Genomic DNA, 26,053 nt, shown 5'->3' on the forward strand with positions numbered 1-26,053 from the left:
CCTTCTCCTGAAGGATAACCGGGGGAGGGGTCTGGGTTTGATTTTGTGCCACCGGACGCGGCGACGGAGTGGCACGGGCTGGGGGCGCAACGGGAGTCTGAGGGCGGGGGCGCGACGCGTTCACGGCTTTGCTAATTTTAGCGGCCGCGGGAGCTCGAGACTCTGCGGCACGCTTCTTACCCTTCTGTACCAGGGTGAATCCATCCGTCGATGAGGCGGGGGCGAGGTCGACCTCCATGTCCGAGTCAGAGTCGGAGCACGAGGAGGCGGGTGCAGGCGACCTACGAGCAAGTGTAGGTGTTTTAGAGGGCGCGACGGAGGCCGCGGATGATCGCTCAGCTGAAACGATGGTCACGGCGGACGACGCAGCAGCTTTTCTCGCCAGTATAGGCGACACGGGAGCGGCAGGCACGACAGAGGCTGCGGTGCTCAATGCAGAAGCTCTGCACGCAGGTACAGGCGACGCAGGAGCAGCGAGCGCGGCGGAGTCCTCGAGAGGGCTCGCAGTGTGATTGGCCTTGAAGGCCAAAAACTCCGAGGCGAGCTGTGGGTGGCGAAGTCGGAGGAATTCCGCGAATACAGCGTCCATGATCGCTGAGTACCCAGGTGGGGCGGCCCCGGGTCTTGAAAACACTCGCCTTGCGGCGAGGCCCCAACTTCTCGGACCTGAGCGGTTCTATTGAACACAGGTGGCAATGCGGCGCGATTACTACAGGACAAAGAAAAAGCACAACAAAACAGAAATTACGAAAAGAAACAAAACAAATAAATACTTGCAGGAAACCACTTTGTCGGCAGATGTACCACGAACACAGAAACAACAAAAGGAAACAAAACAAATAAAAACTTCCAGAAAGAGCACTTAGTCGGCAGATGTACCACAAACACAGGCCGCGCGAACAATGGCCGGGCTAACAAAAGCCGGGCGAACAAAGACCGGGCGATCGAGTGGACGATGAGCACGTCCGCACGTGACGGGTGCCTCTATCGGAATGACTGGTGGTAGGACCTCTTGTTAGTCCGTACGGGTAGTTACCACCGCCCCGCCTATTTCTGCCGTGACGCAGTATTGCGTTTCGGTTTAAAGGGTAGTGGCAGCCGTTGTAACTATACTGAGACCTTGAGACTTTAGAACTTATATCTCAGGGTGGGTGGCGCATTTACGTTGTTTATGAGCTCCAGTAACCACTTAACACCAGGTGGGCTGTGAGCTCGTCCACCCATCTAAGCAATAAAAAAAATAGACAGGGTGGTGGTACATACCTGTATGTACTCACAAGACGTCCTACCATCAGTAAAAATACACAGCGCGTTTAACAGTCAGCTCCGTTTTAAAAGAGAAAAAAAACATCTCCCGAACCCTAAAAAAAAAAAGATTTATGAAATACATCCGAAGCGTAAAAGTGCACGATAAAAATTATATTTTACAAGCGCCGTTGTTTTTAGTTTTTTTACAAAACGTAACGTAGTGAGCACCTACCCATCAAAATTCCGTAATTAATGTTCGGCGAAATTTAGACGAACCTCGTCAAAGCTGTTGAATGGTATAACCAAGATGGGGTTCTAAGTTAAGTTAGCAGACTAGTATATTTAGTGGTATTTCTTTTTTTTTAAAGTTTCTGTAGTCCGATTTATTCAGAAACTAGCTTTTGTCCGCGACGCTGTTGGCGTGGAATAGTTACTTTGGCATAACGCAAAATTTTACCCCCACTTCATTTAAGTAGGCAGCGGCTTGGCTCTGCTCCTGGCATTGCTGAAGGCGATGGGCGACGGTAATCTCTTACCATCAGGTGGGCCGTATGCTCGTCTGCCTACAAGGGCAATAATAAAAAAACGTAGATAGAGAAAATATTTTCGAATTATAGAATGTTAAGGAGCTATTTAAATCCCTATTTTGAAACATTCTTTCTTGGTGCTCCACTTGTATTGGCCTTACCGAGATATTATATTGGAGTTCGCGTGAATCCCTCCTACAGCGTCAGACTAGGGACTTGGTCCTCCCTAGGGGGTGGCGTGCCTCTGGTACACCCTCGTCCCCCTTCACAGCTCGATCCTGCACTACATGCCTAAGTCACCGGAGCCTCCGCGCCTCCATCTCCCCCATGACATTTGGCTCACCAAAAAACTCCTTCACGTCTTTGTTTTTCCGGACACGCCAACTACCGTCATCTCTTTTTTTTTCCTTCCTATGCTGATAGCCTTGAGAGGCTATTTCAGCTTCAACCTAAAGTGTGTAGGTGAGCTCACGGGGCTCAAACCGGAGTGTTGCTAACACTGACCCGAGCAAGAGCAGTGCTTCGCAGAATCTACCACCGGATCGGAAACGCGGCCCACTGAGAAGATCCGGCGAGAAACTCAGTGGGCTGTGTCTATGGGGCACGTCATCTCTACTATAAAACCAACGCTACTAAAATAAAATTCCGTTCTCTTCCCACGTTTAATATTTACTTCAGACGGTACCAAAGTCAAAACAAGTCATTAATTTATGTATCAAACGAAACATGGCTTGGCACACAGTTTATCCAAGCACAAAATGCCCGTATATCGATACAAAGACGTTCACGCCTCGTAAATGTTATAGAAAGCGGCAACGTGAAATGTAATCGGACAGTTTTACTCAATTCCGATGAGTTCAGGACATAGACCATATATATTTCACATTTGGAAGAGAAAAACAGATTCGATTTCGTATGTTACCTGTCGTGAATTGTTTAAAGTTTGAAACTGGATTGAACGCGATTCCTCTTTTCAATTTGTTTGTTACTTCGATCACAGTGAGACAGTGCAATAAGGTTTCTGGAGGAGATCAAGCGTAATGTCTACAACATGAAGCCTTAGAGATATAATTTAAAAAATATGTTATAATCCTCCCTATTTTAGTACTAAAGCCACATTAGCGCAATATCGGACCTGAGCGTAATTTCGAAATGTTCAATGAGTAATGGACAGAAACTCATTATAATCAATGATATCCAATGCCTAAACTGTTGCATACAAAGCGTTGTCTAGAAAATAATCTAAGTACTCCTCGGATTACCCAGCTCTGTGCTCTCTTACCGAGATAATGTTCTTAAGCCCAAAACGATCTCAAGAAGAGGAGATTATTGATATTAAATTAATGGCTTGTATTTTTAATGATCTAAACTTAAAACCACTCGTCACTTGAGCTTAGCGTGTTAAGGCAAACATTACTTATGTCCACGTAATCAAAACAAATACTAGAAGTTCGATATTTATTTGTTTCATAGATCAAAAGCTTTAAAATTGTAAATTTGAATATAAATTACAAGTCTTCTTGAAAGATCGCTTCAAAGAACCTCAGAATAAAAACGCCCGCTTTTTCTATTTATCCCACCGAGCGTATAACTTCAAAATGTTTGTTTAAATTACGATATTTACGAGCAGAATTAGGCGCTTACCTATTAACTGCCGGTTATATTTACCACCAAATAGCTGTTTTAGAATTTCGTTTAAGCATTTAATTACCTTGTGATGAACAACCTGTTTTCCTTCGATGTTCATTGGTTGCTTTAAATTTTTATATCAGGCCGATAAATTAGCCACCTCTCTTGTACTAATTGGGGATAATTAACTATGTATCGCTAACCTTGAGATAAAAGACAGAATTTTGGATTCTATAGCAATCCGTGCAGTCAATGGCAATGGAATATCGCGTCAACATGTGCCGCATCTATCGATTGTGTGACTTTTATTAAAAAAAAAATAATAATTTCTGTAGCAAATTCTGTTTCCACAAAGGAAATAGGCAGATGTTAAATTTTTGTTCCTTTAAAAACCTGACACTACTAACGTCGTTTCAAACTTCGTCTCGTGTAACTCGGCCTAGGATCGGCTTTGTTGAGTTAGCAAATACAATTTGAGGTCAAATTACATTGTCCAGCCAGATAAGATCCGCAGATTTGTTGATGGCTTTCTGAAGATACTCCTCCGTCTTCAAAGCATAGTAGCGATTACATGTCATCCACTGAGTTTCTCGCCAGATCTTTTCAGTGGGTTGCTATTCCGTCCGCTATTCGATGGTAGATTCTGCGAAGCACTGCTCTCGCTAGGGCAAGTTATGGAAAATTCTCTCATGTTGAGCCCTTGAGGTCACGTTAACTTACCCGTCCGGGCGTATCTGGTTTAGCCTCTTAAGCTACCAGCGAAAATATAGGGAAAAAATGTCATACCAAATTAATTTGTAATTATATAGATATCCTCGTTATTGCCTCCTCACTTGTCGAGGAGGATACTCTAAGGATGTCAATGTCGAAATATGGAACTAAAATAAATGGAACAGACCAAATAAAAACAGTGCAAAAACAAACAAAAAAATAATAACAAGTCAAACTAAATATTTAAAAACACTCTTCTATTGACACGGTTATCCTGATTAACATACATACATAGGCAAGGTAATAAAATAATTGTTTTTGTTGTACAATAAGTCCCATCACCAAACATTAAGGCTAAAACAAAATAGGTGGGTTTCATTTTTGTTCCACAAAGTCATTCCTTCATCGCGGAAGTCGTTCGTAAACAAGTCTTTTTAAAATTTCAGTTAAGCAAACCTATTATCCATACATATAAATAAAATTGAAATGTCTGTTTGTAATATTAAGTTGTAATATTGAAATAACCGCTTTTTACTACATGCATGCTTTTTACTACATGCATACGATACATACACTAAAACAGCATTTTTTACAATTTTTGTCTGTCTGTCTGTTTGTTTGTTCCGGCTAATCTCTGGAACGGCTGGACCGACCGATATTGACGAGACTCACTGATAGGTAGCTGATGATATAAGGAGTAACTTTTCTTAGACTAGCTTCGCCCCGCGACGTCACTCGCGGTACGACAATAGCCGCGGGTAACGTCGCGAGACTCAGCTACCTATTAATAATAAAATTTAATGTTTCCGAAGCGAAGCGAGGGCGGGTCGCCAGTTCTTTAATATTTTTGATCACTTCGTTGTGCTAATACGCAATGAACAGTAGGCAACGGGATCCGGGTTTAATTCGTTGATTCGAAAATATTTGATATTATGTGTGGGTGTGTTTGTCTTTATCTTGTAATCGTGTGGATTCTCTTTTTTATGGCCTTTGTAGGCAGACGAGCATACGGCAAACCTGCTTGAGAGTATAGGTCGCCATCGCTCATGCAGGCCAACAATGTCAGTGGCAAGTAATTGCCTAGCACTGAGTACTCCGCAAGCCTCGTTTGAAGAATGACATGTCGGAAGCCATACGCAGGAAAATATCTTAGGGCGTGAGGAAGCCAGGGCAATCCGGGTGTGCTTCGGCCATCTTGTAACTACAAGTTAGACATTTTTAATACGCTTTTATTAGTTAAAGACGTATGTATGTTTGTAACGGAATCTTTGAACATGATTTTGACCCCCTTCAAAACGTCCGATTAACTCGAAATTTGGTATTCTTATTCAAGGACCGATGACAATTCAACATTTAAAAAAATAATTGAAAAATTGAAATTAAACTAAAAAATTATAAATAAATAATAGTTTAAAAAAACTAACAAAATACGTTTTTATAGACAATCCAACTAAATAATGGAAATGAAAATAAATTTGAATTAAACATAGTGTAAGAAAAAATGATTTTATTGTAAAAACAGCGTGGGGTGCATGGTATCAGTAGTTATAAATATTTTATGAACAGATATGAGCAGAAGGGTTATTTTGATAATATCCTGAAAAGCACCCCACGCTTTTTTTTACAATAAAATCATTATTTCTTACACTATTTTTTGATTCAAATTTATTAAAATTTATTTTCTATTATTTAGTTGGATTTTCTATAAAAGCGTATTTTGTTAGTTTTTTTAAACTATTATTTATTATCATAAGATTTCTTTAAATAATTGTTTTAAAAACTGACGTATAAATATCAAGATTCTAGAACTAGTCAAAAAAAATTTTTTGCCATTTATCTACCCAATTTTACAGTTCTGTTGTCTAGATATACACATTAACATCAATCGCTTCGTCTTGTTTAACAAATAACAGCTCACTATACAGAGCGTGGACAGCATTTTTGTTTTTCAAAAGATTTCAATTACAAGAAGCGTCAAGTGAAAAGTGAATATTATTCATTCGCGCCCATCAACTTCGTTTCACTTGTCCGTCTGTTAAAAAACATCTTCATCTAATGGATTTGCTTGTCGGCCATGTTTATTGTATCGCTCACAATTTTTTCACGGATTCGAATTAAAGCCCGTACGTGTTTGACTTTCCACGGATGTATAATAAACTTTCGCGTTTGTTTATATGATAAAATTGGAGTGCCGCCGGTGATGGGTTTATTTATTTTGCTTAATTGACGTGTCAGGGATAAGTCAAGACGTATTAATTGTCCGGACATTGACGTTAAATTGTTTTAAACGGATTCATACATTTAAATATTTTTTTTAATTGTATGGAGCTATAGTGGAAACTGTTCCCGCAACGATAAACTATAAACCTTAACGCCAATGGAATATGGTATAAATTTGTCAAATTCCCTGGCGTTTTTTTTTAATACTTATCCACTAGATTCCTGGTGCGACCCGGTGTTAAGTTTCTGGTGTCAAAGACTGCGGTCTGCCCTGTGTGAATGCCGTCATACTGCGACATGCGTTCTATGTTTAATGGGCACAGACATAAGAAAAAGACAAAATAAATTATCATTATTTGTTAATCAACTAGTTTATTTTATTGTTTAGTTTAGCTATTGACGTATTTTGTTACCAATCATAAAAAAGTCTAAAGATTTGTTTCTTGTTACTTACAAAACAAAACCTCAATAATGCCTAAAACGGAAAGAGACAATGTAATAGACCAAATGAATGTAAGCCTTGAGTGGTTCCACCGCCTTGGATGGACCACTGAGTAAAAATTATTTTGAAGTATTCAGACATTACTTTTTTTATAATTTTATTAAGTTCATATTTCGTGGACCCGGCATCATATCGTTTACCAAACAGTTTATTGAACAAACAAATTTTAGTCGGCTTACAAGAACCATTCAATCCAGTCCTATTTTCAAATTAGACTGCGACTGTACACACGACTTGGTACAGTTAGCGTCAAAAATAAATAAGTGCAACGCTTGTCGTGTTCGTATTTGACTAGCGTAAGTAAATTCGAGCTGACAACGCGTGCGCGGCAGCAGTCGGCTTAGTTGCGTTCCTAGGGCTGCCACTACCATTACATTTTAATGTGAATTGTCGTCGACCGAATCGAGTAAAACTTCAAAACGGTCAAATGTTTCCTGTAGCGAAAACGACGGAAAATAACTATTTATATTTCTTGAAAGAAGTATCTTACGTGAATATTACGTGGCAAGTGGTTTTGACGGGATAACGTCTTATAAATCGATAAACACCGGCTGCACGCACGAAAAAGTGTCACGTTCCTCTCAAGAGGAGCATGAGCTTGCAAGCGAGAGCGTGGAACAAGCGTTAGAGAGGCACGTTCGGCCCAAGCTTGTGACACATTTATCCTTCTTCTCGCGTGATATCAGAGCCAGCAGTTCGAATAGTTCTGCTATCGAAGTTATCACATAAAACTATCGCCCGTAAAAAACCTACTTTACAGACAACCAATTGTTTTTGACGTTGGAATTTACTACGCCGTATTTATAGACGTACTGATAGTTGGGCACGGCATGAGGTTGATTTATATATTTATTCACTACAATCTTCTTACAAAGTAATAGTCGATGTAGTTGATACCGCTATCTTGGATATTTCTACAGTAAAATAATCGTCCTCTGAAGTTGAAGTCTAGACTTGTGCACTCCACTGAGAATTTGGCTACGGTATTGAGAAATACGATAAAATTTTGGATTACACAAATTTAGTTTCGTAAATACGACACAGCCCTATGTCAGCGTGACGTCTCGCAGCTAATCACTCTTCCACTCGACTGTACGATGGTTATCTGCTCATCGCCCACCGCGCCACTCGACATTATATTATTGACTTTGACTGTACTTGTTTCAACGTGGTACAGAAACTTAACGCGTCATGCTTCATCTGTGGGTTCCGTTTCGTCTAAGTATGTTATGATAAAATTGTAATAGGATCGTGTTTGTGCATTAAGGATTTGAGAATAGCGATTGGGGTGTGTGGTTTAGCCTACCCTTAATACTACATGTCTCTATTGGATAGTATTGTCTACTTTAAGCCGGAATGCATTACTGCTTTGCGGCAGAAAAGGCCGCTCTGCACTGCTTATAGTACGCTCTATTATGCCCAATGAGCATATGGGCGGGCATATGAGCATGGGCGACTTAACAGATGCTTCTGCATATACGTCGTCAGCGCAACCACGACCAATCTGACAAGAGCGTCCGACTGAGAAGATTATGCCTAATAAAACGTTCTCTAAGAAGTCTTTTATAGTTTGGAATGAAAATCACTCGCTCAACCGGTCATCGTTCTCGTCGAACCCGTCGCTTGCGACGAAGGGCTCGACGAGCAAATTATCCCACAGGCACAGCTCACTGAAGTTCTCGCCGGATCTTCTCAGTGGGTCGCGTTTCCGATCCGGTGGTAGATTCTGCGAAGCACGGCTCTTGCTAGGGTTCGTGTTAGCAACGTCATCAGGTTTGAGCCCCGTGAGCTCACCTACTAGTTAAGGTTACGCTGAAATAGCCTCTCAAGGCTATCTCAGCTCAGGAAGGAAAAAAAAACTCGCTCAAGTTTGAGTTCACCTGGCCAAAGGAATTGTTTGTTAACTTAATTTGGGCCAAATTTAATAACAATAACTAGTAATGAATTTAGGCAAAAATCCTAATTTTGAAATTAAGGGCATTCTGCGATATTTCTTTGTACATATTTATCCTTCTCAGCTGCTATTTAAAATAGAGCGATCTTTACTCAAGGATGCTTGGAGAAAACTAAAATTTTATTTAAAAAAATCTATAGTAGAATGTAATACAGTCAAACCTGGGTAAGTGAGAACTGGATAAGTAAGAAAACTCTATAAGTGAAAGTAATAGCAAAGACCCGTCATTTTAAGCTCCCAAAACCTCTATTGGCGAGAAACAGAAACCTCTGTAAGAGAGAGTCGTTTTTTCCTCATGGACCTCCGTAAGTGGGACTGCTACATATCTATACCTCTATAAGCGACAGCCGAGTTTTATTTATTTATTTATATTATTTAGGAGGAACAAATGACAAAACAAATTACAAATTTAACATCTGCTATTTTATGACTCATTTTTAACTTTCGTGGAACTTCCTATAATTATTTTTGTATTGTTTTCTCGTGAATATTGAACCTATTCTATTTCGTGGAACTAAATAACGTTGTTATTTTATCGTATTCTTTTATCGCATTATTTTCGAATGGACACGTGTGCCTGTGTACCGTCCTGTTTGTCGGACTTACTCAGTTTATCGTTAATCAATTGCGAAGGAAAGTTCTGTTCTGCATCATGTAAAAACGGAAAATTAAAGTACTGTCATTAAAGTCATAAACTTAAAATAGTGAATGCATTTGAATGCGGAAAATCGCGAATCGAAATTCAGAGGGAGCATTTGCGAGAAACTCGGGTTAGTGAGAAACCTCTATAAGCGAGAATGAGATTGTGCTCCCTTGAACTCTCGCTTATCCAGGTTTGACTGTGGTAGGTAGGTAGTAGGTAGAATGTAATAGTGTAATAGTACCTAATTTGAGGAGCAATTTAAAAAAAATTGAAGCTTACTTTCAGCTGTTTTGATAATCGTAATTTACCTATATTTAATTCCTCAGTTACTTTTCTCAGTTTAGAACAAAGATCAAAGAAAATAATCAAAGGAAAACCTTAAGAAAAAATCGAGAGCTTTCATAGAAATATAAACCTCGTTTAAGCATAAAAATATAAGTATGCTCGTTAAGTCCCGAATGCTCTCTAATATTAACACAGACAATCTGCCTAATTGTGAACTTATAACCACATTATTCAGAAGAATAAAAATGAAATCTATACATTTTTTTACTAAGAAAAGGCCGAAAAGCTCACGAAACTTTTAAACTAGAACTAAAGCTTTCCTAAATTTTAAACTAATTAGTTGTGATAATCTCCGTCGTCGTAAAATTAACTTTAAGATGGCGCTGTCGCTTTTTTTTTTGTGTCCACGTAGTGTCACGATGTCGGCGACATCAAAGCAGTCGGCCTCTTTGAATTGCGTCGCATGAAAGCCACCGCGCCGTGTACGACGCATGGATGGTTAAGTGCAGAACTAAACTGACTTGTTCACGCTTATATTTTATATGTGTTCGTGTCATAAAGACGTCGTGCCGTGATGCTCACAGTCCACTTGATGGTTTTTTTTATATTTTTTATTGCTTAGATGGGTGGACGAGCTCACAGCCCACCTGATGTTAAGTGGATACTGGAGCCCATAGACATCTACAACGTAAATGCGCCACCCACCTTGAGATATAAATTGTAAGGTCTCAAGTATAGTTACAACGGCTGCCCCACCCTTTAAGCCGAAACGCATGACTGCTTCACGGAAGAAATAGGCGGGGTGGTGGTACCTACCCGTGCGGACTCACAAGAGGTCCTACCACCAGTAAAAGCTAGGTGTTTCCCGGAGTTCGAAAACTATGGCATAGATATTTTAAATGTTGAACGTTGGCTAATTTTCAATCACATTGGTTGCAATGTTACGATAGTTAGTAAATCGTAGTTTAGTAAATAAGCATGAATATAATTTTTTGTGTTGCCTTGAAGTAATTCCCCAAAAACTATGAACCTGAATGACTGAAGACGAATTACTCTGTTTCTACTGCGAAGCCTTCTTTTTTTTCGAATGTAGATCTTCACGACAACCTAGAACTCGCATCCATTATAAGTATCTAAAACAGCGTCGGAAGGCTTCTTCGAAAAAACGACGCGACACGATAACACACCATTTCGGATCCACTTCCGGTCCTTTTAGTGCTTTTAGGCATTCACCGGACAATTGCCGGACACCGTCCTCGTCGAACCCGTCGAATGCGACTAAAGGGTTCGTCTTGCAACTTAACCTGCAGAGTTTCTCACCAAATCTTCACAGTGGGTAGCGATTCCGATCCGGTGGTAGATTCGGCGAAGCACTATTTCTTCTGCAGCATTAACAAACAGGCTGAGCCCCTCAGCTCGCATACACCTTCGATGAAGCTAGCAAGCCCCTCGAGGTCACTAGCGCTAGGTAAGCAAAAAAAGAACGAAGCAGTCACAACAATGAGACTAAACGTTCGTATTTCATAAGAAAGAGAGGGACACTTGTTCTAACAATGCATATTATAAAAAATAGGTCTTTCGATTTCGAAATCCGGTTAAAGAATATTTGTCAGTCTACGTATGTATCTACGCGCAATCATATTATTATAACGTATTGATAAGTATCATCATAACATTGATAAAAATTTTAACATAACTAGTCAGGTCATAAGTATTGTCACACAGTAAAAACTTTTCTTTTAGAATGCTGGCCACAAAAAAGTTTATTGAATTCGAATTTCGAATTGTTCATGAAAATAAAAATGTATACTTTTAGAATTTTACTCATCTTTAAATATGGAGTGGGCGCTTAAAGAAGACCGTGTTGCAGTTATTGCGTTGCATCGTTGCGGTTACGCGTCAATTCAAATTGTCAACATACTGAAAAATTTTAATATAACCAAAAGATTCGTTTATCGTACCATCAAACGATACAATGAAGACTCTAGTGTAAATGACAGGTCAAGAAGTGGTCGCCCTCGGTCTGTTAGGACTCCAGCAGTGATAAAAGCTGTGAAGGCGCGAATTCAAAGAAATCCCAAACGTAAGCAGAAACTGTTGGCCTTTCAGATGGGGTTAAGCAGAACCACGGTGAAAAGGGTGTTAAATGAAGACTTAGGGCTTCGGGCATATCGAAGAAAAGCAGGACATCGTTTGGATGCTCGTCTAATGGACCTGAGACTGAAGAGATGCCGCGCTTTGTTGAAGCGGTACGCGGGAAAAAAATATCGGGAAATTCTGTTTTCGGATGAAAAAATTTTTACCGTAGAAGAGAGCTACAACAAACAAAATGATAAGGTGTACGCACACAGTAGTGAAGAAGCGAGCAACCGTATTCCGCGTGTCCAACGAGGTCATTTTCCATCCTCGCTCCATACCATCCTCATGGTATGGTTGGGAGTTTCTTATTGGGGCTTAACAGAGGTACATTACATACATTTTTGTCAGAAAGGTGTAAAAACGAATGCAGTTGTGTATCAAAATACAGTCCTGACGAACCTTGTGGAACCTGTTTCTCATACCATGTTCAATACAGGCACTGGGTATTCCAACAAGATTCGGCGCCAGCTCATAGAACGAAGAGCGCACAAGACTGGCTGGCGGCGCGTGAAATCGACTTCATCCGGCACGAAGACTGGCCCTCCTCCAGTCCAGATTTGAATCCGTTAGATTACAAGATATGGCAACACTTGGAGGAAAAGGCGTGCTCAAAGCCTCATCCCAATTTGGAGCCACTCAAGACATCCTTGATTAAGGCAGCCGCCGATATTGACATGGACCTCGTTCGTGCTGCGATAGACGACTGGCCGCGCAGATTGAGGCCTGTATTCAAAATCACGGAGGTCATTTTGAATAAACTTTAGTGTCATAAGAATCTATATTTTGTTAAGTTCGTTTTGGTATATGAATGGTTACATAATGAATAAACTTGTTTCAATTATTTTACATTAAACATGTGACAGAATTTATGACCTGACTAGGTATTATCATCATTAAGTGGCAAATCCAACTTATTTGCCATTTAATTAACATTAAAACAGCTTCACAATTATAACGTAATAATTGAGTCCGTGTCTATAGTTTTAATTAAAATTATTAATATCTCATACTAAAGGTGTCGTATATCATTCGAGTTATGTTAACGCTGTATATAAATATTAATTATGCAGATAATGGCTATAAATTATTGAGCGAGGCAATTAACTTTCGCGAAAACCTGGCTTATTGCATTCGACTAGTTTCAAGCAACATATTAATTCCATAAACTTGAGTTAAATCGTTATTTTTAGTATGAATAATAATATGTTAATGTGATTTTTAAAGATTATTACTGTAACGCTCAACATAGCATCAAAATATGGAGTGGGTGGCTCCCGCAAAAGCGGTCTATTGCGGATATCGCTTTCTTCTTGTGAGAACACAATATGGATGCGTTTGGAAAATTGGCAGTTTGTATTTTCCGATCCTTATGGGCTCTCATCATCTGCTGTGATTTATATAATTGTCTACGTTAAACACGTAAACTCAATTGAAGTTCTATTAAAAATATCCAATTGTTGATGCTAATACCAAATAAAACGGACTTTTAATTATAAAGATAAATGTCATGTATTAAGTGAAATATAGGGGTAGAGGCCTAGGGGTAGAGGTCCCAAACGATGGTCGGACCAAATAGCGGAGGAACTAGGGGTACCTGTCAGCGACGCACTCCACCAAGCTACAAAACGGAATCGATGGAGACAGCTGGTTGACGGAATCGGACGGAGTCACAATCCTCAGCAGTGAGGGACCGATCGAAGAGAGAGAGAGAAGCGAAATATTGCTTAACACGTGACATTATTTATTTATTTACTTACTTAATTTCCGTAGTTCATGGTTAGCATGAAAATAGGCTACTTCAGCCATACAGCAGTCACATTCGAGACTGGTAACGTTCAAATTCAGATATTTAGATGGGTTCTCATTGCTATTTACTGGTGGTAGGACCTCTTGTGAGTCCGCACGGGTAGGTACCGCTCTGCCTACTTCTACCATGAAGCAGTAATGCGTTTCGGTTTGCCGTTGTAACTATACTTGAGACATGAACTCGGCACCTCCACCCATCAAGAGCAATTAAATTCTTGAAGTCATGGTGAAGACGAGAATGACGGTAGAAAAAAAAATTACGTTTAAATTTATTTATTTATTTATTCAGTTTCATGCACAAAGGCACAATGGCGGACTTAATGGCTGAAGCATTCTCAACCAGTCAACCAAGGGTGGTGCAGTCATGTGATGTGCATTACTTATTGTTACTACTTGAATTTCGTCACAAGTCGAATTACTTAAATTTCATTCCATTTTATTTGATTTCAATAGTAGTGAGGTTCAGGAGTTCGCGCGATTTATTCTATTGGCTCGTTCAAATCATTATAATATTGCGAGTTATGTAATAATTTTCGTATCGGCTTTTCCTCAATAATACCGATTATAGAATATGTTATGAAGACCGATGTTCTCGTGTCTTCTATTTATCAGAAACATCACTGGCGATTTAAATGCAAATGACAGTTAAAAATGCAAATGTACATTTGAAATTTGGAAGCAAAAACTACTAATGCATCACTAACGCGTCATTAATTTTAATTACTTTACCTCGTGAATAAATAATTATCCATAAAATTATTATTATCTCTAAGCTTTATAGTGAGAAATAAGTTGGATTAAATCGTTTTGACAAAAGAAAATTTGTATTCTTTTAATTATTTTATATGGGCAAAGTAGCTGACGACCCGCATTTTATTTATGACGGAGAAATATGACATCAGATGAGTTTTCATCAGATGCCTTTACTGATTTATTAAGTTTTTGAATGAGACTAGATTTATTTAGAATCAAACTCGTATTTTTTTTAGAATCAAACTCACGCTGCGAACGAGTTTTTAGGTTGGATTTTAAAATTTTGCGTATTTCACCCACACTCTTCATAGCCCTAACTATATAGGTACCTAAATCTAACTATCAATCATAATGTATGCTGCGTGTTCTCGCGTTTGATCCAGTTTTATTGCATTCACATACCGACTATATAAAAGAAAAACATTGTTGACAAACTTCCAATAAGATAAAAGCAAATCTTTAAAGAAAATAAAAACAATTGGTATCATTAGGAGACAACGGATTGGATTCCCTTTTTTTTCGAGAGTTAATTTAGTATCATGTTAACTAACTAACTATCTAACTAACCCACATTCCGGGTAAGATTTTAGTTTTGAATAACACCGGAAATACTAACTCGATGGGGAAGATCCTAACGTCTATACTCCGATCGGTAATGGAACCCGAACCAAGTATTGCACTAGTCCGGGCCACCAAACCTTCTTCATGATATTTTGACTATATATCTCTATAAAAACTTAAAGTGACATTTTCATGTTAAGTATATGTAAATGCGTTTACAACGATCGAAAATTTTATTGCGTTTATAAATTTCGTAATTCAGTCGAGCTCGTTATATAAGTATATTTAAGTAATCTAATATATTAAATTCTCGTGTCACAATGTTCGTTCCCATACTCCTCCGAAGCCGCTTGACCGATTCTCATGAAATTTTTTATGCATATTCAGTAAGCCTGAGAATCGGCTACTATCTATTTTTCATACCCCTAAGTGATTAGGGTTGTCCACCCCTAACCTATGTTTTTTTATTTGGACTTTTTTTTTGTTATAATGAGGTATTATGTGGTTGAATGAGGTTTTGTAATTTTTATTATATATTCCCTCATCGTTCACAGCACTACATACCTCTTTCACTCATTTACCACATCCTTACACACTTACAATAAGTTAGTTTTTTTTTCTACACTAGAAATTCCCTAGAAATCTTATATATGGCAAAACAATGTTTGCCGGGTCAGCTAGTATAAGTATATATTTAATGTTGATTATTGCATTTCGAATATGTTTTCCCTGTCGGTTGTTAGTAATTGTACTATAATTTCTATGTATTATTAATAACATTAACCAGGTATTTAATTATGGAAATAAAGTTACGCATTTAACAAAACCTTATTAAAATTTAAGCTGGGCTTATGAAAATGAAAACGTAAGTATGTGCCCGATATTCTTAAAGCATTAAAACATAGTGCTCTGAGGAATTGTTCGAGATGATACCGGCATCTCGTTTTTACCATCGCACCGCCCGCCACCGGAGTAGAGTTCATCCATACTACCTGGAGCCACTGCGGTCATCCACAGTGCGTTTCCAGAGGTCTTTTTTGCCACGTACCATCCAGCTACGGAATGAGCTCCCCTCCACGGTGCTTCCCGAGCGCTATGACATGTCCTTCTTCAAACGAGGCTTGTGGAGAGTATTAAGCGGTAGGCAGCGGCTTGGCTCTGCCCCTGGCATTGCTGAAGTCCATGGGCGACGGTAACCACTTACCATCAGGTGGGCCGTATGCTCGTCTGCCTACAAGGGCAATAAAAAAAAAAAAGAACATATTATACGATAAATTACTGTGGTACTTTAGAAACACCCAAAAGGCGGTCATAAGGTATAATATGCCATAACGATGTTTTTGTTCACGGAGTTTTGTACGCTTTACATTGAGGTTTCGAAAATTATTGAATTACTAGTAAGTACTTGCGCTCGAATTAGCAAACGAATACTGTATTGTTTTTATGTATTAGGTATCAATGTTCTAGCATCAAGATAATTTCCCTTAGAATCAGTGCGTTAATGGTCGGTTGTGTTATTTCATCGCGTAGTGAACGCTGCGTACAGCGTGATGTATGACGACAAACAGACAGATAAATTGCTTATAATTTATCGTAGTGGAAGCGGTAATAGTCCTAATTACGAACGACGGGCGACTGACTCACTCTGAGTTATGGTTGATGAGAAAAATCCGTTTGAAATGTTATGAGCTCATGAGTTTTTGGGTCACAATTTTATGATCTGTAGTTTTTGGATATCATTCGTATTTTCCAGAATATAAAATTGACATAACCGATTTGCGATGTGAAGTTATTTTCACTATTTTTTTTTCATGTTTTAAAATTTCTCATAGGGATATGTATTAGGTTCAAAGTGTGCGAATTACTATTCTGATAAGTTAAAAATATGAGGCTCGTACACTTGTTCCATTATTGATCTGTGATCAAATTTCTTTGTTCTGTTTTATTCAAACATCAGCCAGAGCGAATTTCTTTCAGACCACAACTACAAACACAAAGTATCAGAGCGTAATAGGATACGGCGCGGCAGTTTTATAGCTTTGTTAAATTGTCTCCTATTCAATAAACATTGAAGTATCACAAACTAACTGTCTACTTTTATAAAAGCGGTTAGTTCTGCAGTTAATTCGCTGATTGCTGGGCGAATGGTTTTGAGTTCAATTTCCATTTTGGGCAAACTTTCATTTATTTACGTATGTGTATCAATCACCCTTTAGTTCTTTATAAGACAGAAAATGCTAATGAATAACATGATTACGCATATAAGAAGATTGTAATATTGATACTTATCACTCACACCTTAGATAATGATCTAAGACTCACACGTTCATTCAGGGATGCACAAATTAAAATACAATAATGCAATTAAAATATTTACGTATATTTTTCTCATTTTATTTCCCTTTAATAACAAATTATTTGTAACAGATGATCATTAATAAGAGTTTTTTCGGTGATTATTCCGTATGAGACACTCGTAAGTGTCCAATACAATAACTTCTATTACATTACGTACTTTGCAATATATTTTACAATAAATAAAAGATTTCAGTGTCGTGCTATTATTGTAAACTGCATATTTATTAATGTCGTACTAAAAGTGTTCTTTAGAGATTCAAATGTCATGACAGTTTGGATAAAAAGATCTAATGTTGATTGATGCAGCGAGCAAAGTAACTTGTAACACACAATATAAAGCCACATCATGTTCGTCTTAAAAATGGCTGAGTTTACAAAATTCACATTCAATGTTACAAGTTAGTCAAATAATAATACTAATTTAAGAAAAACGAAAATGTCTTCAGTCCATTTTTTCTAAATAATCGTTATTAAAAAATGTAAACCCTTAATAATAATAAAAAAAATATCGAAGTAATAAAAAAAAAACACAAATAACAACTCTCGCTAATTACTTGCAACAACTTAAATTACGTTATTAAATTATACATAAATTTGGTACATAAATCCATTAACTAGAAAAATCAAACGCATGTTCATATTGAAGCGTTCCGTGCACTAAATCATTATGAATATTACGTTAGAGATCACAGCTGCTCAGCCCTTCGCCTGAGGGCCCTCACGTCGCGGTTGATATGAGCCGACTAGAAACCCGAAGAGCACTAGGCTATATGTACACGCACTTCGGTTCCGAATGTCCTTTTGGCATGGGCGTTTAGCGATCGGCGCCCCCCTTTTTGTTTCCGTGGAGCGCCGCTGGTCCTCAAGGGTGCAGGGGCCGCGGCCCGAACAGTGGATATGAAGGGAAATACGCCGCGAGTGACGGATGCGGTGGCAACGGGAACGGCAGCGATGGAGACGACACCAGGTGGGAAGGCTTGCTGTACGGATGGAACCTGGGCGTGAGCGGAGACAGCGGAGGCGTCGGGTACGTCCTCTGAAGTAAGGGATGGGTTGCACTGAGCATAGACAGACTCGGACTTGATTCACCGCTCGCTGTGTGTGACCTAAGGTGCTGAAGCAGTTCTTCCGAAGTTGAGAACCGCTTTCCGCAATAGGCGGAGTCACCTGCCATCCAGCTGCATACATACGGTAGCTGCGATGCCGCTGCTAGTGCGGCTAGTTGAGCGTGAGCATAAGCCGCGGCTGCCGGGTGACTAGTCGGTAACGGGAAAGGTGTTTTGGCATGGTCACATTGTGCACATCCAGCAGGACACACGGCCGATTTCAGCAAGTGTGAACTTAGAGAGCAACCTGTGCAGTAAGGGTCTCTGCATATTCCTAAATCACTCCCGGGCGCTTTCATCCTCGCGTAAGCTAAATACGGATTCAATCCATTTTTCAAGGCGTGGTGTTGTGCGGCCATTAGACTGCTTGTCATCAAATCCATTGGTAACGGGAATCCGGAGTGAGGCAGGCCTCCGAGAAAAGCGGACGACGTCACAGGTATGCTGGGCTTGAAGCTTGAAGTTTCTTTGGTTTCAGTGTGGGACGACAAAGAAGTAGGTGTATACGATAACTTGGAAGCAGATGAAGTGATAATTGCGTCTGCGTTTGATTTGGCCGGCGTGGGCGACATTTGAAGAGGACTCGACCTTTCGTCTGACTTTTCCGACGGCGTTTTGCGATTTGCGGGTGGTGAAGTCCTTTGAGATGAAGAGCTCTGATTACTACCGCACCTAGCTTGCACCGGAGTGTTTGAAGAGCTTCCCTTCGACGAAAGAGGTGATTTGGCGTGAGTATTTACAGAAGCTCTGTCTTCCGGGGTTCTTGTCTTTTCTCTCGAAGTCAAACACGATTCGTAAGGTTTGAAACTGGGCTTGTTGTCGGTATGTATAGGTTTGTCGTCGTACTTTTTACTGGCCTTTTCAGCGGCCGAGATTAGTTTAGGGTTTGGCGCGTCTGCTCCGATGGCACTGCAAGTCTGGGCCAATAGCGCCAGAGGACTCTTTTTTGCGTCGAGCTGCAACAAAGAGAGGGTTTTATGAAATGAAACGTCGGGTCGAGGTTGCAAGTGACGGGCGTACAAAGAGACCGCGGGGGTGAGCAAGGCGGGAGCGGGCGGGAGGGTGTCCAATCACGCAGCCGACGCGCCATTATCCGCACGTCTGGCAGCCGTCGGCTCCGCTTGACATTTCACTCGACTCCCGCATGATGTAATCTCACAGTGAAAAGGGCAATTTGTGCCGGTGAATTTGCGGCTAGCTTGGAGCTGTAGCGGGCTGTCACGTCTATCATCAGAGATTCGATGTTGTACGAACTACTTGCATTACTGTCATAATCTATTTAGGTATTTTAAATTGTTCAACGTTTTCTTTTCCGTAATGATTCTAATTTAAATATCTGACACTTTTCTATAATTTCGTATTGAGATATTTTTTTCCAGTCATCTGGAAATACATCTAAAATTGTGTGTTCATTGGTTTTATTGAGAGAATTCATAAAATGTTTTTATCATCTATCATCGTACCTAAATGTAATTTTAATACAAAAAGCTTCTTTTTGCAATAATATAATTTTATTATGATATCTTAATCATCTTAAAACAGAAATCCTATTTAAAGTATTAAATTAAAGTTAAATTTTAATATAAATATGATTTTGGCTTTTTTATTTTGATTTTAAAGAGAACGTCACAAAAAATCCTACAGTAAATTTCTCAGGTTTGAGGAAGCTATATTAGCTGCATTCCTTTTTTAATTTTCGCATTATTTCTGTTAGTGTTTTACCGATCTTAAATTGTGATATTTGACAAGGTATTGTGGTCAAAATATTTCTATGAGGTTTTATTTCAAATCATTTCTTGGTTTAATATTTTGGAACCTTGTGAGTCCGCACGGGTAGGTAGTACTATTCCACCGGATTCTGCCGTGAATCAGTAGTAATGCGTTTCGGTTTAAAAGGCGGGGCAGCCTTTCCACTATAAAACTGAGATTCGGAACTCATGTCTCAAGGTGGGTGGCGGCTTTTACCTTGTTTTTTTTTGTGTTTCCCTAGTGTATGCTAGTGAGCACATTTGATAATTGAATCTTTATTTTAATGTAACTAACACCACAAGCTATTAACTTTGCAGCGGATGTTCTCAACCACTGATCCACTGATACATAGAACTCTTTAAATATTGAAATTTCATATCTATACTAATATTATAAAGAGGAAAGATTTGTTTGTTTGTTTGTTTCGAATAGGCTCCGAAACTACTGGACCGATTTGAAAAATTCTTTTTCCATTAGAAGCCGACATTGTCCCTGATGAACATAGGCTACTTTTTTTAAATGTTTTTTTTGTTTTTTTTTTGTTTCATGTGTGTTTTAATGTTTCCGAAGCGAAGCGAGGGCGGGTCGCTAGTTCATTTATAAAACATCTCAATGACTTTTCAAACAGTATTTTGTCTTGTCTTGTAGATAATAAATAACCATACGTAATTAGCAATTTGTTACCAAATTCTTTATGATCTTGCTTCTTGTATTCTTAATGAAGTCAACATACATTTATATGCTATAGTTTTCCCTTTATCTTAAAACTGACACGCTGAATAGATATCATCTTCAAAGTACTTTTGCATAGTTAAACTACGTATTTAGACAAGCTAATGATTACCAGCTAACTTGCCAATCCAATCCCGTGATAGTATTTAGTGAATAATAATTAGCGTTTATAATTTCGCGTAAAGATTTCGACAAATTGGTTGTAGCGGCAAATTGGATAGCAAAAGTCGTCGCAGACGTGACCTAACCGTAGGCGTGATTGACAACACTCAGTGGCCTGTCTATGACGTCAGTACTGAGAGCTACCGAAAACCGAAATAACTGAAGGCATCTTATTCAAAATAAGACAATAATTCAAGTTGGGTACAACGTTCAATAATGAAGAAGGCGAACAAAAGGAGAATTAGCGTTTAATAACAAAGAAAATACACTTTCTTATTAGTCGAAACGGAATACTTTGGTAGGCTTCGTGATGTTCGGATCAAGCAAAACCATTTCATTCAATCTAAATGTTATTTGACATGAGTTTTTAATGACAAAATGAACTGAAGCATTAAGTGTCAAAAATTGCCTCGCACATCCGAGCATAACACGCGAATCAAAACCCGGAGGATTTATTTTCTTGATCGGGTCTTTCTGAATGATTTCAGATACCAGGAAACGAGTGGGAGCAGGTCCATTGACAAATCGAACACACATCACACAGGGCAACCGGAGGTATCAAAACTTCCAGCGCTCAACTGTACAGTACTGTAAAATAAAATGTTTCTATAGCAGAGAGTTTGCTTTATATTCTTTGTATTAGTAGTCAGCTAGACTAGAAAAAGCCAAAACGGCGCAGATTAGGATTAGTTTTAAGGCAGATCTTTCATTAATAATAGTCATGTAGAATCTACGTAAGATAAATTATGGAACGCAATATTTGCCTTGACCATTTTCCTTAATTTCGGTAGTTTTGTTTTAAAGAATTTTCTTCTTTGTTCTATAGAGGTTAAATTTTATTATACGATTTCACAACACCATACAATGGCACATGTATTAATGAAATAAATTTTACTTGTCACTAAAATACACAAGATAAATTTTCATAAATAAATATGCTTAATTCAGTAAGTACGTAGATTTTACACATACATAATTTTCATTGTTTTCATGCAAATTAGTGAAATAATTTTTGTAATGAATATTTTATTCAATGCGAAGTAAGTTTTTAATGTGTTATTGTAATTAAAATTACATTAATTTCGAAGACAGAATTTCGAGTTTGGCGTACTACTAGGTATGTCTCTAATTTCTTGTTTTTTAATGCTAGCAACAACATCTTTCAGACTTGTTGACGATTTCTTGAAGTTTTAATGTATTTACAAACCATTTCAGAGGATTACAGTAATAAATTATTATCATGTTCTTCGGCTAGATTTCTTGGCGCTATTTACGGATACTAAGGATTTATGGGCAACTATTATTTTACAAAAATACTATGTAGGTATGAAGCACATGGAAGATTCAGGGAGCTTTCATAGAGGTTTTTAAGTCTCTCGGCAAAAGGAATAAATTATGAACTTTTCTTATTCCCTTAAGCTCCTTTTTTTCTATTGTTTTTACTCGGTTATTTAAAATGTTCACTTTAATTTTTTTCTTTCTAGTCTCAGTAACTTAGTCTATAGGTACATCAATATTTGACGCTCGCTTACACAATTCCTGTAATTCTGATCTGAGTTTAACTTTTATGCGCATATAAACTAATTTTCTTTATTAAACTTATAAATGTATATTGAAATGCCTCATATAAATAACAATATTGATATTAGAATTTAATATTATTTTTAATTACCGTAGTCGGCAGCGGCGACAGGTAATCCGGTCTCAAATACTGGTTACTTGACGTGAGCATATTGCCCCACAATCCGCTATCCTTATCCAGCTTAAAAACAATAATAATTCACACACAAAAATAAACACTTCACTCCGTTTTGTCAGCACATGTCACAACTTCCAATGCACGGTCCCCTTTAGAATCTTTCACAGACGTGCGTACCATCTGACAGTCGGCGCTCAACTGAGTCAGTTACGTACCCCCCTCTGACACCTTGTCACTCGTCGCCACGCCATTTTTGCATTCTGTATACTTTGCGGGAGCTTTGTCGTCTTATCCCCACCGCTGTTTGACACCCCGTTTTCTATCTCGCTCGGAGGGAATCGTTTCCGAGTTTTGATGAAAGGATTAAATAAAATATGCATCGCAAAGGCTCTGACGATGCGACGGAGATGCACGGCGGAGGAAATTGAATGGCTTTGAGAGTGGTAAGCGCGAGCATCGCTTTTGAGCAATAATTTACTTCTAGCGCTGTACCGTGTCGATTTTTAGATTCGTCGTTGAAATGTTTTGCGTAATTTTTCCGTGCAATTTGTTAAAGCGACGTCGTGATTATTTATGATCGCCCGTTGACAGTTTAATGGCTCGTTTTACCATGAGAAATATGTTTATGAGTTTTCTTTGTTAATCTCGATGAGAGGTTGAAAATGTCAATAGTTATGATTTAATTTTAATAATATAATTCTATTTCTGTCCAAACAAAAAGATTGGGAAGAGGTTTTAACATTTCTTTAATGTAATTGTGTGTTTCGCTTTATTTCGAGTTCGCAAGTCATTTAAATAAATATCGTGCGGACCGAATAACGTAGGTCGATATCATTATACTGACTCGTTGTTTACCCAGTTCCCTTCGTGGACCACCGGGATTTTATGACTTTCAAAAAATCCCAAACTGTTTACTTATTATTATTAATGAATGTCATCATAGTTTATTTTCGTTTTAAAATTATCTGTCGTTATTTTGTTGACGTGATCATTCTATAAGTTAATGTTTAATTGTGACTTTTTTTAAATGTACATTTTTGAAAGTTCTGTAGAGCGTACAGAATAAGCCTGTTTTAGGGAATATCCAATTGTGATATTTTATTATTTATTGTAAGGAATACATCGGGTCTAAGTTTTGTTACATTATTTTGTTTTTGTGATTGGAATATGAATGTGAATTTTGTATTGGTATTAAGTATATTTTTCCTTTAAAACCGCAACGAATAATAAGTTTTTTTTTCCAGAAATAGGAATTATCGTAGTAATGACGCGTCTTAGTTTAAACCAGCCATCATTACTCGCATTTCAAATGTCGTCGGCGATATGTGATTTCTATTCACTGTCTGATTCTTATCGGGATTGCACGTATACAGTTTGCCTCTGATGATTTTAAGATAATTAAAATAATATTACCAGCATCCTATTATAATATTTTACGGTACAACTTAAGCCGCAGCTAAAATATTATTAAACAATAATGACAAAGCAAATAGCTTGAATAGAATCAATGCGATGTCAATTGTAGGTAGCACCGGCGGTCGCCGAAGCACGCACGTTCTACTCGCTCCGTAGGGTTGTCAATTACATAACAAACTCATTTTAATAAAATAAAAATCATGATTCTAAAATGTGATTGAATGATTAGTTTTTGTTGATGGTAGGACATATTGCTGTTTCTGTTCCGAAAGAGTCGTGTTTTTAATACGCATTTATTAGCTTCATACGTATGTTAGTATGTAACGGAATATTTGAACATGATTTTGACCCCCTTCAAAACGTAGGATTAACTCGAAATTTGGCATACTTATTATGGACCGATGATAATTCAATATTTTGAACAGTTTGATCCGTTATCCTTACTAGAATAATCAGGATTAGCAATTTTTTGTTTTCCTGAGACCCGGAGTGTCTGCGTCACCAAGATATTATCAAATCATATTTCAGGATATTTTCAAAATAACCCTTCTACTCATATCTGTTCATAAAATATTTATAACTATTGATACGATGCACCGCACGCTTTTTTTACAATAAAATCATTTTTTCTTACACTATTTTTAATTCAAATGTATTAAAATTTATTTTCTATTTTTTAGTTGGACTTTCTATAAACTATTATTTATTTATATTCACCTTGTACGTAATTTTAAATAACGACGGTGAATTTACTGTAAAACTTATCCCTATTTCTGAATAATCCAATATCAGAGGTGGGACGACTACAATCTTCTAAAAATGTGAAAGCCATAATCTTCTGCTAATTAATATATTATAGCCTTTATTATACATAGTTTTGAACCAGCCTTTCAAAAGTATTAGTTGACATAACATAAAAACATTTTTCATTTCACACATAAACAAAACGTGTTAAAGTTTACTTTTAAAAAAAAAGCAGAAACCAACATCAAGCCAGCCCTACAAACATCAAATAGGCCGCAGAAGTCCGCTGTCACTAGTGATTGCTACCGCGGCGATGGATTGCACCCGGTCCCGATTATCGAATACCGACCTAATGCTTCACACAATAAGGGTGATTCAATCAATAAACGATGAGTCATGATTGATACTTTCCAACTAATGCGATGCTTTGCTGGATAAGGAATGGTTTTTGTTATTGTTGGGTTAAATAATGCATGAAATGCGGTTTGGGCCGTCACATCACGCTTTTTGACATTCGGTATGGATAGATAGTAATATGTTTTTATTACTCTCGATGAGTGAACGAGCTCACGGCCACCTGGTGTTAGTTAGGGGGAAGTCGGAGCCCATAGACAGCGCCATGCGCACGTAGCCACCCAGATATAGACATGAGGTCGATTCTGTAATGTTATTGAAAAACTGCGGTCCAATCCTTGACTGTAACGTAAGCTTAAGTTTTAGCGGCAGAAATAGAACTACCTGTTGATACCCATCCGTGGGGACTTACAACGCGTTCTACCATCAGAACGTATGCAGGTTGTAAATAAAGCGGGATTCGATTGCCATTCATTGAAAATAACCCACTGACTTTTTCGCCGGATATTCTTAGTGGGTCGCGATTCCGATCCGGTGGTATATTTTGCGAAGCAGTCCTTGCTAGGCCTAGTGTTAGCAATTCTCTTAGGTTGAGCCAGTGCGCGCGTAGCTGAAATATCCCCTTAGTCTACCAGAGAATACGTTTCTTACGTTGTAATCATAAGATATTAATTTATCCAAAAGAAAAGCAAAGTTTTATAAGAAAGCTCATGAAAGTTTAGTCTAGCTTCGTTTATCACATGTTTTACTGATGA

At 38.3% G+C, this 26,053-nt stretch overlaps 1 protein-coding gene across 1 annotated transcript; it reads right to left on the minus strand.

Moving 5' to 3' along the window:
* Nucleotides 1–17,337: 17,337 nt before the first annotated feature.
* On the minus strand, nt 17,338–23,261 carry LOC101740813 (zinc finger protein Elbow). The gene is made up of 2 exons (XM_004922877.5): nt 22,758–23,261; nt 17,338–19,398 (listed from the first exon to the last, which is right to left on the minus strand). Exons 1-2 carry the CDS (start codon nt 22,815–22,817, stop codon nt 18,199–18,201), a joined length of 1,260 nt encoding a protein of 419 aa, XP_004922934.1. The 5' UTR covers nt 22,818–23,261; the 3' UTR covers nt 17,338–18,198.
* Between the last annotated feature and the right edge of the window lie 2,792 nt (nt 23,262–26,053).

This window comes from Bombyx mori, chromosome 9, assembly GCF_030269925.1.
Source record: "Bombyx mori chromosome 9, ASM3026992v2".
NCBI lineage: Eukaryota > Metazoa > Arthropoda > Insecta > Lepidoptera > Bombycidae > Bombyx > Bombyx mori.